This window comes from Meleagris gallopavo, chromosome 1 (assembly GCF_000146605.3).
Source record: "Meleagris gallopavo isolate NT-WF06-2002-E0010 breed Aviagen turkey brand Nicholas breeding stock chromosome 1, Turkey_5.1, whole genome shotgun sequence".
Taxonomy (NCBI): domain Eukaryota; kingdom Metazoa; phylum Chordata; class Aves; order Galliformes; family Phasianidae; genus Meleagris; species Meleagris gallopavo.
Genome location: NC_015011.2, coordinates 180,371,351 through 180,385,092, shown reverse-complemented (window position 1 = coordinate 180,385,092; position 13,742 = coordinate 180,371,351). Strand labels below are relative to the sequence as shown.

At 39.6% G+C, this 13,742-nt stretch overlaps 1 protein-coding gene across 1 annotated transcript; it reads right to left on the bottom strand.

Annotated features, from left to right (window-relative positions):
* Nucleotides 1-3,248: 3,248 nt before the first annotated feature.
* On the bottom strand, nt 3,249-13,737 carry FAM76B (family with sequence similarity 76 member B; the record flags this gene model as incomplete). The annotated part of the gene is given in 10 exon segments (XM_003203500.3): nt 3,249-5,624; nt 6,181-6,282; nt 8,117-8,188; nt 8,190-8,253; nt 8,927-9,007; nt 9,206-9,253; nt 11,152-11,348; nt 11,776-11,931; nt 13,453-13,507; nt 13,643-13,737. Coding segments are annotated over 10 exon segments (960 nt in total), but the record flags the coding sequence as incomplete, so codon positions are not given.
* Between the last annotated feature and the right edge of the window lie 5 nt (nt 13,738-13,742).

Below are 13,742 nucleotides of genomic sequence, written 5' to 3'. Positions count from 1 at the left end.
CTGCCAGATTGCATGCAAAAAGCATTTACAGCCATATACTTCTGAGAAACTGTGGTTTAAGCAGCATCTAGTGGTTACTCTTATGTAGGCAGTCATTCCTGTTCAGCTCTAGATTCAGTCAGTAAATGTAGTATTTAGGAACAAAGGAAAGTGGTTCACTCCTTGTTATGAACAAGATCGAAATGTTTGCATTAAAACAAAAATCTTAACTATAGTTACCATTAATGCAAAACAAAAGGAAAAGGACTTTAAGCCACACCCTAGGAAACTGGCACAGTTATTACAGGAAGAAAGACTGAAGGGTCTTAAACTAGGAATATGAGAAAAAAGTTTCAACTTTATCTTTCAAGGCAACTTTTCCTTCTTTTTATACCAAAACAACCTCATGCTTTTTCAGGAAGAATAAGAATCCAGTACTCACTCACAATATTTTGTGGATGGTATTGTTGTAAGGTACAAAGATAACTTGCACCAAGGTAACTTTAATGAATGATACACCCTGAGTCAGGCAAGTCACTAGCAAGCAATTTCTTGCAGATCCTGAAGGAATGGCTGAAATTACTGTTACCAGCTGCATTCAGTAAGATATTATGCAACTGCAGCACTGTATGCTGCATGAGAGTTCCTAAATTGCTTTAGTGAAATGTCAGCTAGATTGACAGACTAGCCATTCTACAATGGTTTATGTTATTCTAGCAAATACAGCCTTATAAGTATTCCTTTTTTGAAAGGTTTTGTTTTGTTTTTATGCTCTAATACAGCATACCTGGAAGCATTCAAGGCCAGGTTGGATGGGGCTGTGAGCAACCTGGTCTAGAGGGAGGTGTCCCTGCCTGTAGCAGGGGGTTGGAACTACGTGATCTTAAAGGTCCCTTCCAACCCAAACTGTGATTCTATGATAGTAAATTATTTTAAGCTCCAATCAATATAGGCATACAAAACTTTCAAGAGCAGACCACAGCTGGACAAAAACATTCCAGGAAATAATTTTATCAGTTATGTTGCAATAAGATTTTGAGCATACAGATATAGAGGGAAACTAGCACACAATTCTGCAAGTGTGCAGCAATAAGGAGTAGTCTAAAAAAAGTTTTAGAAGTTTCTCAATTTATAAATACAACTCACCCCCAAAATTTCCATAAGACGAAGGGGAAAAGACATTAATTGATGTAAATAATGAAGGACAAATTGTGAATGTTCTTTTTTTTCTTTTTTTTTATGAAATAGAACATTTATTTGTTAATTCAAGTAAAGGAAAGTGCCTCCAGGTTTTCAGTATTCAGTTCATAATAAATTGCTATGTGAGCTACTGGAAAAGGAGTTACATCTGGAGTTAAGCATCAGCTTAGGCTGCAAATTCTAATACCTGTAAAAGCCACAGTAGGAATGCACCAAATTTCTGTGAACCAACCCATAATATGATCACAAGGCCCAAAGCTGTTTGGACCTATTTGTTCCATTTACTTTTGTTTGTCCACATGCATTCTGCAATCAAAACCCATCACCATAAAAGTCATCTTCTGCTTATGCCTCTAATACCAACCTTTAAACGTGTAAAGATGGTGCAGGTTTATCTTCAGCCATTAGTATCTTTGAGAAGTTGGAAGGTTTCTCTTCTAATTGCAAACTAAAATTAAAGGAACTTATCTAAGCGCTCCTAAAGTCAGAAAGTCTTACCAGCAGGAAAATCTATACTCCTAAAAAACAAAAGCCTGCTTCCACTTGGCTTGTTTAGTACATCAGCATCCATTCAGTCACAGTGCAAAACTGCTTTTACTCACCAAAAAGAGAGACACCAAAGAGAAATTCCCAGGAGAAAGAAGGTCAGTTGGAACAGTGCCAACATACTATAATAATTTTTACTTTTTTTTTTTAAACTAGGAAAAGCTGCAAATCCAGGCTTGTTTTCTCTGTTTGGGTTAAAGCAAGAAAAAACATCACTGATTCATTTACTGTTGTGTTTGAGGACTGTTTCTGTCTAATGCATAAGATCAGACAAAATCAGTTCAAGCTATACTTTGAATCTTCTACCATGACACAGTTACAGCAATCACAGAACCATTATGGCTGGAAAAGACCTCTCAGGTCCTCCAGTCCAGCTGCCAACCCAACCCCATGGTGCCCACTGAGCCACATCCCTCAGTGCCAAACCTCCATGTTTCTGACAGTACTCTGTTACTGTTTCACCTATTTTTTCTAGACCTGAACAGTACCAGTTAACTTCCTACGTGTTCTACATCATACATCTTTCTATTTCAAGCTCATTTCTTCTGCTTAATTCTTGAATTTTATTCTCCTACCATGGTAAGAAGAACAAAAACAAAACGCCGTAAGTAGCACATTTTACCTTAAGGAACTGCCATTTTAGCACACACAGGTAACACGTGGCTTGAAGAAAACTACCCCTCGTTCAGCACAGCACTTAAACGGGTAACACCTCAGAGGTATCTCCTACCGTTTGCCCTTATCGCTCTCTGCTTCTTTTTGCAGGAACACATCAATCCTCTCTGCCTCCTACCCCAATGAGGCCCTTGCCAGGTTCCCCCTACTTCTGTGTGAGACAACAGAAGTCATTTTACCTTTTCTATGAGGAATTGCACATCACCACGCCCGCGGTGACAGAAGAAGGGGAAATGGCTTCGAGCTCAGGGAGGGTAGATTTAGGTTAGATATAAAGACAAAATCTTTACAGTGAGGGTGGTGAGGCACTGCAACAGGCTGCCCAGTGATGTGGTTGATGCTCCATTCCTGGAGGCTTTCAAGGCGAGGCTGGATCAGGCCCTGGGCAACCTGATCTAGTTGTGGTGTCCCTGTGCATTGCAGGGCAGTTGGACTAGATGGCCCTCAGAGGACCATTCCAACTCAAAGGATTCTATGCTTCTGAGAGAAAACCAAGAACAAGCTCCATGAATTGCAGCACACAAAATCCAAAGACCAGGATTTACCAATGCAGAGTGCAGCACGTTATTATTGGTGCCTCACTTCTTGAAATGGATGCAGAAACTCTTCACTTCCAGTCTCAGAATCACCTAACTTGTATGCACGTAGAGAAAGAACAACCTTACAGTTAACAAAGTCAGAAACTCAGACACTACTGAACACAAGTGCTCATCTTACCTCCTCATTTTAAGATAGAAAACCCATTTTAAAAAACTGTTAAATTCCACAAGATAGCACTTAAATTCTTTTTTTAAACTGAATTTAAGACATGAGAAATGCAGATTTAAGAGTAATTTTAAGAGGACAAATTCTTGTTTTGACAAGATTTTATTGTGAAACATTAGATTTAGAAAAGGTACAAAATGTCAGCAGTCAGATGTGTGCCAGTACAGTGTTTTCATGGTCTATACATGAGGACAGCTGAATAGCTTCACTGCAGAGCATGTATTCAGATGTAGCATCTAAGAGGGGGCTGCAATATTTGCAGGCTTGAAAGAATCAAGAGTTTGATCCAAAATGGCCATTACTGGTCAGTGCTAATCAACATCTGGGAACAGGCTGAAAACCATAATATGTTACAACAATCTCCTTGCAGATCTACATGTTTAAACAACATCAGTTTATTCTGTCAATAATCCACAGCTTCAGGACAGGATGTTCAGAACTGGGATTCAGTGGGCAGTTTGGAGCTTTTTTAGAACTGCTATGTGGTTGTGTTTTAAAACCAATTTCACTGAATATGGGTCACCATTCAAGTGGGGAAAAAAAAAAAACAACAAAACACAACAGTATCAAAATATTACTCTGAATTAGTGAAAGCCATAAATTTGTATCTTACAAAGGAAAAAAGATAATATCCCAAAAAGATAGCAGAATTATCTACCCTAGTTTAACAATTTTAATGAAGGAGCATTTCTAGACATACAAAGTTGATATCAATGTATAAATGTATAAAAACACACATATACCATATGAAACAAGCTAGCACGATTTTTCAAATTATTCAGTAGTCTGTCACTGCTGGAACTTGTTTGAATGACTGAGAGGTATTCACAGCTCGGCAGGCAGGTGGACAGCCAAGTAAGGTTACATTTTGGTTCATTTATTTGGAGGCCCATAGCCTATTGTACACAATGAAGCCTACTGGAATACAGTTACCCTGTTACCAATCCTTACCCAGAGCTGAAGTAAGCCTTCACTCACCTAAGCCTACTGCACTTTATGCTGAGCTGTAGCTCACCTTCCTGACCAGAGACAGTGAGGCATACTAGCCTATGTTGAATAGAAATTCCTGAACGTGACTGATGTCCATTAGGAGCAAAGCTAAACCTAAACTGATGTCATTTAGAACCAAACTCTACCCCAAACCCTCCTTCTGACACCATACCCACTCCCTTAACTTCAAGACCATTCGTTTTGGCTACTCTTTGCACGCTGTGCATCTTTATCAGGGGATGAGAACCTTGCAATTCATTAAGAGTAATCAAAAGTGACAACTAAGTAACTAATTAAATCAGACAATGGTGAATGCACATACGTATATTTACTTTTTGAGTGTGTCTCACTAATTAAGGTTGCAACATAGGGGGTACAACATCTGCTAAGGACTTAAAATCAGCACCATGTCAAATGGAAAAATATATAAACAAACCACTAAACTTCAGTGTGGCCAAAAAGCATTTCTTTTTTTTGTTTGGGAAGTGTTTGGCACGAGCAGCACTACCAAAACTCTACACCTCACAGACAAGCTACAAAGGTTATCTAAAGCCAAGACTCATTGCCTGTCTATGAGCTAGTTTTACTGCTGCTCCAAGCACTGCACTTTGATCTTTGATTCCGATTCCTCTGTACACACATTTATATTTACATAAAACATTTATTAAACATGATTTTAAAACATAAAAACCTTATGTACAAAATACCAACATTCCTATAAATAAACAGTTGGAGAAAGGCACTTGCAAGAAAAATCTACAGTAAATCTTACAAAAACCACACTGCCTCTGTTACTGTACAATAGATAATCTTTCTGTAAATCCCTATCACAAGAATGTAAAACACTATTTAACTGTTTAACTAAGAATATAACCGTTACAGTTGTATTTACAAATACATATAAGCCTTTTTTTAGTTTCACTTGAGCACCATGATTTCCGCCCTAAATTTATTTTTTGATACAAAGTAAAAGAACAGTTGCCAGAAACCAGCATTCAATGTAACTGGAGACTCATAAACATTTGGCTGACATCACAATAGCTTAAAAACATCCGTAGCTGCTTTGTAAAAAGTACACCTAGTTTGTTATTGCATGTTGTCCTTTTAGAGAGAACACCGCTACGTTCTCTACACAATTTTTTAATACTATTGCTGGCAAAAAGTTTCCAATATAAAAAAAAATAAAAAACATTCTTCAAGCCAGTTGAAGTGTTCTATCGAAACGGTAACTAAAAAAAGCTGCACATTAATTATAAAAACGTGTAGGAAACATGCCAACTCATCTGGTGTGCAAAAATAGTTCTTCCACTACACAGGATTTTAAGGGCTTCGCAGAATTACTCAACTTCCATTGAGCAGATCCATGAATCACCACCTCCTCAAGGAGACGTCAGTATACTGCCACTTTTATCAAACTTTTTACCCTTTGACAGTGCTGCGACCTGCTTGAGCAGCTCTCTGTTTTTGGCCTGCAATACAGACAAAAAAAGGGTTATACAATCAGTGGGAAGTCTCAGATCGTATTGTAACACGCTAACTCCTCACTGTATTTAGGAAACAGATTTTCCAAATGTGTATGTTGAGAAAGCTCAAAGACAATGATTGTTTTCAGAGCCTCAATATGTATATTCCACCTTCCAAGAAAACGGAACCACATTTCACAGAATCACAGAATGGCCCGGGTTGGAAGGGATCTCAAGGATCATGAATCTCCAACCCCCCTGCTACATGCAGGGCCACCAACCTCCACATTTAATACCAGAGCATTTCCTGAACAGCAGAAGTCAGGACTGGAGTCACTGCACTGCACTGCTCTTCGTTCTGTGGTTAATAATACAACTCTTTGAGGACTTTTTCCTGCTTAACAGTAGGCATGTGGTTTAACCCAATATACTTAACAGTTGGCTGTGTTACACTCAATTGTTAAATCAGACCAGCAGCTCACTCACAACTGATGAAATACCAGAGAACAGAAAAAAAATTCCTTTTCAAGCCCTTCTCTAGCACCAATAAGCAGGCACTTACCTGCAACTGTTCCACAGTTTCTTTGTGAGCTTTCTCCATGCTATTCATCTTTGTCCTCAAGTTTGATTCCTGATACTGGAAGTCTGCTTTCAGTTCTGTCAACTGAAAATATAAATTCCATGAAGATTCCTTGGACTGCTGCAGTATGTCTTCTAATCAGCCTGTGAAATCTTTATGGAAGCTTTTGGAATCTCAGGAACTAAAGTATTTATTTATTACTGTAATCTCCAGGTATGTCTCATGATTATGTCATTTTTAGCAACGGGGAATTAACACTATTAGATGCTCTCCCTATGGAAACAGCATAAAAAAGCCACTATACAGAAGGTTGATGACATTTACTTACCCAAAGTTTTTGATAGCTTTATCCAATAGATGAAATTGAAAAATAGGTAATGCATTTCCTCCTGACTCATCACCTTCTAAAGATTTTATAAGAGAGAGGTAAGGGCTTAATGCTCTTCCTCTGAAGAAACTACCTATGCCCTTCATGACAGGCTACCCAGCTCTTTCACATTAAGCACTTAAAGGTTTGAAATTGCAAGTATTTCCAACAGCGGTAACATGAGGCATGTTGTAAGAGCAATACAAAATGAAGAGTTTCAATATCTCTCACACAATAGATTTAAGTGTAGAAATGCAGGTACTGCAGATAGTTTAAAACTGGAAATGATTTTCTTCCAGGATCAGTGATCTGGTCTTAACCATTAAACTTTTGATAAACCACCATGCATACCTATAACCAACTTTTAATTGAAAAATATTACAAATGTAAGTTATTTTTAACACAATACTGTAACCTCCTCAACATTGAATAATCTAGAACCACTGTTACTGTCTTAACAGCATCTGGTTATGAAGAAAGGTTGAGAGAACTGGGCTTGTTTAGCTTGGAGAAGGGAAGGCTCCAAGGAGACCTCATTGTGGCCTTCCAGTACTTGAAGGGAGTGTATAAACAGGAGGAGAAACAGCTGTTTAAGAGGGTGGATAGTGATAGGACAAGGGGAATGGTTTTAAACTGAGACAGGGGAGGTTTAGGTTAGATATTAGGAGGAAGTTTTTCACACAGAGGATGGTGACACACTGGAACAGGTTGCCCAAGGAGGCTGTGGATGCCCCATCCCTGGAGGCATTCAAGGCCAGGCTGGATGTGGCTCTGGGCAGCCTGCTCTGGTGGTTGGCGACCCTGCACATAGCAGGGGGTTGAAACTGGATGATCTTTGAGATCCTTTTCAACCCAGGCCATTTATGATTCTAATTAATCAGATGGCAAAGAAATAAGCTCTAATAAAGGATAATCACAGTACTATTTTTTTGTTTTTGAAAGCTGAATCTCTTTTATGAGTTTTGACTGCAGTCATTTGAGCCTAACTATATTTCACTTAACTTTTCCTGACTGCCAGGCACCTAATCCAAGCTTATCATCAAGCATCATCAAGCTTATCCACATCATCAACCACAGACCAAGACTTGATAACCTGCACAACGCAGATACTACCAGTATTTTAAAATCCAAACACTTACTTTACATAAACTGTAAATGTACATGTAAATTTGTATATCATCTCATGAATTATGGCCATAGTAGATTTAATTTAAAACTAAAGTTATGCTAAACTTGAAATACTTACTACTCGTATTCCTCCTCTTATCTCGTGTGCCCATCAACCTACACAGACAATTTGTGACCTCTGCTATGATTCAATTTCAAACATGTAAAACACACAAACCACTGTCTGGCAGTTTAGGTAAGATTAATATAATTTGGCTCCGAGTCAAAGAGGAATTCATGAGACAGAAGTCCCAGACTTGTCCTTGATCTGATTAGCTACTATATAAAAAAACCTGCAACTAATTTTTGTTTTCTCACACGAGTAGGAGTGTACAAAACAGACAACAGAGTGATGCAGTCCTCTTAAGCAGATGCAATTTTTACCTTTTTATCTTTCTCCAGGATAGTCTGATCTCTTTGCTGTAGAAGGCGTTTAAGTGACATTACTTCTTCTTTCCAGCTGGCTTATGAGGACAAAGTTGTCAGTTCCCCCACTGTCTGCTGACTGATTTATAGAGCTACTAAAAACAGGAAAAATTATAACATCAATAGAAAAAAGAAGCAGTACATTTTTTCAAAGTTCAAATTGGACAATTAATAAATCTACAAACATCCTTAAGAACTGATGCAAAAAAAGTATGTACCTGACAGAATTGGATGCAACTGGCAAATTACCTTACTAATGGCACACATTACATACACCTGCAGAAATATAATTCAGTATTAGCTCTGAGGGGGAGAAATACCTTTTGACTGAAGCAGCCCCTTTTACATCTATCCCAACTGTTTGGTCAGAAACAGAATAACAATTCGGTCTAACGCCTTAAGGCCCAAAAGGCTTCTCTGGATACTAGCTCAGCATTAAGCAACAGGTTCAACCCTGCATCTAATTCAAAAAAGGTCAGGGAATGCCACTGGTATGGTAACAATACCATTTCATTGGTAACCAATGCCTCATTATTTCACCTTTATTTAATGTCGTCCCAAGCAGCTTAAAAGTAGGAAGGCAGTGCCAGTTTTCTGACAGAGTAATAGACAGCACTCAGATGCCACCCAGTAATCTGTGTGGCTGGACAAGTTGCACCTCCCTCACTCTTCAGACAAAAAAAAAAAAAAAAAAGAAGGAAGCAGCTGGCAACAAATCAGTGCTTTATTTGGTTGAAACGCCTCAGCTTTACAAAAATGTAACTTTACCTATCTCCATTTGATGGCTTGGATTCCAGTTTGGGTTTTTTCTTTGGAGTTTCATTCTGAATAGCTGCAGAGGATTTATGGCTGAAATCAAACAAAATGTAAACCTAAAGCCTCGTGCTACATAACCCTCTAATTCACCATTTGGTACATGTAATATCACTAACTCATGCTCCTTGCTGTAGTGCTAGAGACTAGCCAGAAAAGCAAGAAAAAAAAAGTGCTTTAAGTAAAAATGCCAAGATAAATTAAGAAGAAATTAACAAATAATATCATATTTACCTCTGTTTCCATAGTCCCTGATCTTGTTCTGGACTCAGACTGCTGATTCTGAAATAAACAAAACATACTTGGTAACTGACCAAAAGTACCATTATTTCTAAGTTTATATGAATCATATCTGTACTTAACAAAAATCACCCCCATCCTTTAAAAAAAAAAAAAATTACCTATTTTAAATATTCAGCTGGACAGCATTACCTGTCCCATTCATGACCCCTCTTTATAATGTCAAGATGCTAAATTTTTTTTGGTCTAAATATTTACATTATTACAACGTGCAAGATTTCATGACTGATGGTTAAATCTCTTTTCCTTGTATTTCCCAATTTCTGTGCACATCCTATGGCTAATCTTGTGCTCAGCAAGCTGGTCTACAACAGCAGTCTGTTTCGGAATTCCAATACTCTAAAGTGAGCATAGCCTAAAATGGTGCTTATGTGATAGCATATGAGCAGCCTTCAGTTTTAGATCCCTGAAAACATCTGTCTTTCAAATCTAAACGTCTGTCTTCAATCATTTCAAAAGTAACTTCACTGAATGCCACTGACAGAAGAACAGTAAAACTGAGAAGACCACGTTGAATCAAATACTTCAATGATTTTTCATTTCTACCTTGTATTATTCTCTCACCTCAACAATAACTGAAACGGATAGGAAAAGTCTTATTTATTGGACCAGAAGCAATGGACCCAGGGCAGCCTACAGAAAAAAGGTGCCAAACAAGCAACATTACGACCTGTATAGTGATATGCTCATTTTGTTAACTCTTGAGAACATTAGAAGCTCCATACTACAATAAAGAGCTAACTTTATAAAACTCTTACTATACCTCATGCATTACATTAGGTTTAGCTTGCTGCAACTTGACTTTCACAGAATAGAGAGAACAATACAGTGATTCTCTGAAGGAAAAGAAGAATTTTCAAGTTTCTAAAGAAATCTAGATTTTTCTTTTTAACTGAGCATATTGACATTTCTCAATACCACTGCAGTTTATTTTGCTTCTCTCTTTAAGCCAAGCTAAAGAAATTTCAGTCAAAAAGGAAAAGCAAAGCTTAGAAAGAAAGTTTGTTCTTGTGATGGGGTCATCACCACTGCAGCCATACTAGCTGTTATCCAACATAAAAATAAATCAAGCAGTTCTAAAGTTTGCCCAAAGCCTATCAATGAAAATAAAAATCATGGCCACTATTACCATAGCATAAGAAACAAATCAATCTTGGGATTTGTGATTTGATAAGCTGGGTGTCTAAATTAAAGGTTGTATGCTGCTTCTACCACAGCCAGAGATGGCGTGCAGAAAAATGTTGCAGGAGATGGGAAGAACTATGTGAGACGTTCTCTGTGTCAGCAACTGAACTGAGTGCTATTTTCCTATGCCTGCATAATGAAATCCTGCTGGATTTGATTATCACTAGCAAAGAGGTGCAGACTGGTCCTAGACTGATGGTGGTCTCATACCTTTTCTTCTGCTTCACCATTTCACAACTACGTGCACACAAACAAGGCACAGTTAAGTAAGTTAGGGTGGGGATTTTGAGCGAAGCAGTTACTCTAATGTTAATCTGCTAACACACACCTTTTAGCCTATGGTAAATGCATGCAAAATAGCAGTTGGCACACAGTAATTACTGTTTAGAAATCCATGTTTATCCCTAAGTAACTTCTTTTTCTGTGGCCATCCTATGGGTATCTTTTCTATGTTACCAATTTTAACATCAAGCAATTTCACGGTTGCTGAGAATTTCTGCATCTCCCTGTCCTCTCTTCATCCAAACTGTTGGAATACAAAGATTTCTACAGACAATTGGAGAAAAACATTCTGCTCCTACTTCCGATGACATATGTTAGACAGCCTTTCTTATTTCCTTCCGTTTCACCTCAATTCTAACAGCACTCAATTGGAAAAAAGTACCTCCAACCATTCCATTTCTTGAAATACTTACTTATGGTGACCACTGCTGTGACGGTGGTGGTGGTGGTGATGGTGGTGGTGTTTTGAATGGTGCTGGTCTTTCTCAGTAAGAGATGAAGATGAGGAGTTTGAATGCGAAGATCCTAGACTCTTCCTCTGTTCTTTTGTCTTCTGTAGCACTCGCTTGTAGGACAGGGTGCAGAGCCAACACAGCAACTTTCCATCGACCTTTTGGGAAATAATTCATAAGGGATTTTTCTCCCAATTACACTTGCACTAGATATATTTTAATACTTGCAAAAAACAAAGAAAAATTTCAACTCATGTTATCTTTAGGAAAAATCCAAACATCCTTTCAGTATGAAACAGCACTACAGTATATACAAGATATGCATGCTATCCTCCAGTAAAGTGAATCTTATTCCACTTCTTTTGTAATAGGGAATTATGCCAGAAGGCAGTCTTAGCAAATATGGGACAAACTCTACATCACAGAAGGGTTAATATGGTTAATACATTTTCTAGGGGGCAAATCATTCTCAGCTTAGACAACATGTAACCTCTCTCAACCCATTACACATAATTAAGATGTCTCTTATGAAATGGGAACATCTGTTGTCAACCTAAGCCATGACAGCTCTGGAACAAAGCTTACCTTCCTTCTTCCCTCCTCTTTTCGATCAAAAGCACACTGCTGTTTGCACTGCTCACATGTTTGAGGTGGGCCATACTTCTTTTCTGAGTTGGTGCAGCGCTGACATTTTGTGCCAATAAATGCTGCAATAATATTACAATACTGACAAGGCTTGGGCTGAAAAACAGGCAAATTGAATGGAGGTTAGTTCATTATAGAAATATGTGAAGTATTAGCACAGTTAACTCAAATCACAGGATGAGGATGCTTCTAAACCACAGCGGCTTCGTATGATGCATCTTAAACCTTTTTTCCAGCCATCTCTCTCCCCAGTACTTACTTATTTCTTTACAAAGATACTCCTTCAAAGATCAAAAACCACCCTGGAATTGCTATGAAAACCCAGTTACAAACGTTGGATCTGCACTGTACTTCACCATGCTACATTTCAAGCTTTTCAAAGAATGTGCTTTGTTTGGTTTACATTTACATTCACTAAATGCCTGCCTACATGCCAACAGCTGATACGTTTCTCCAATAAGCTGAATTTCATCTAAAGTAGATGAAGCTACGAGGTTTTGTGTCACAAATGAGATTATCCTGATACCTTCCATGAACTCCTGTCTGCAGGGCACACAGATGCAGTGTGTGCATTCACCTATTAAAAAGTTTAACTTCTTTAACAGAACTGAAGCTGACATTTAAAACAAGGAAACGTAAAGTAACACGAATACAGCTAACACTCAAAATCTGTCCTACTTAGTAGCTTAAAATGATTAACACACAGCAATTTTCAGACTTACACAATGCAGTGTGACTAGATTCCCACATTTAGCGCTCATAAAGAACACAGGCAGCTAACGGCCCTTCTGCTGACAGCGTGTGTTCATGAGAACAGGCAAAGACTTTCTTTACACGCATGAAGTGAATCAACGTTGTTTTTTCTAACTATACTACAGTTATGAATGACTGTTAGACTGCATTTAACCACAAGGGACTTAAAAGAGAACAAAACAAACTGGAAACCAGGAAGGAAATCTATCAGTAACCTTTCTCACCTTCAAATCATAGAATCACAAAGGTTGGAAGGGATCTCCAGAGACCATTGAATCCAACCCCCCTGTTAAAGCAGGTTCCCTACAGAAGGCTGCACAAGAAAGCATCCAGGTGTGTTTTTACTATCTCCAGAAAAAGAGGCTCTGCAGCCTCTCTGGGCAGCCTGTTCCAGTGCTCTGTCACACTCACAGAAGAGCAGACGTTCCTTGTGCTTGCATGGAGCTTCCTGTGTACCAGTTTGTGCCCACTACCCCTTCACCTGTCGCTGCACATCACTGAAAAGAACCCGGCCCCATCCATTTGACTGCCACGCTTCAGACACTTATAAACTGTGATGAGATCCCCTCTCAGCCTTCTCTTCTCCAGGCAGAACAGCCCCAGGTCTCTCAGCCTTTCTTCACACAGACGCTCCAGGCCCATCATCATCTTCGCAGCCCCCCCTGGACTCCGTCCAGCAGCTTCCCGATTTGGGGAGCCCAGAACTGGACGCAGCACTACAGATGCGAGCTCAGCACGGCAGATCGGAGGGTCAGACCCACCTCCCTCCACACCTTTCCAAAACCAATTCCTTGCCGCCTTTCCCAACCCCCCCCGCCCCTCCCCGTGCTCCCGGTGCCAGCAGTGCCACTCGATGCCGCTCACCGTTCCGAACTGCTTCACGTTCTGGGCGCACTTCTTGCAGATGGTGTTCGTTTTGCTAAAGACAAGACCAACGTCAGTGGGGCTCCGCGCCAGCACCCCCCGAATGCAGCGCCGCCTCCGCGTTCGGGCGTGCGGGCAGCCGGTCTCAGCGCCCACCCTCCAGCCCCAGAGGGCCCGGCCGCCGCCCTACCTCTCCTGCTGGAACTCGGAGCGGCAGTAGGTGCACTTGACGATGGGATGGGCGATGCGGCACTCCTGGGGAAGAACAGCGGTCACGTCCCGCCCGCGGC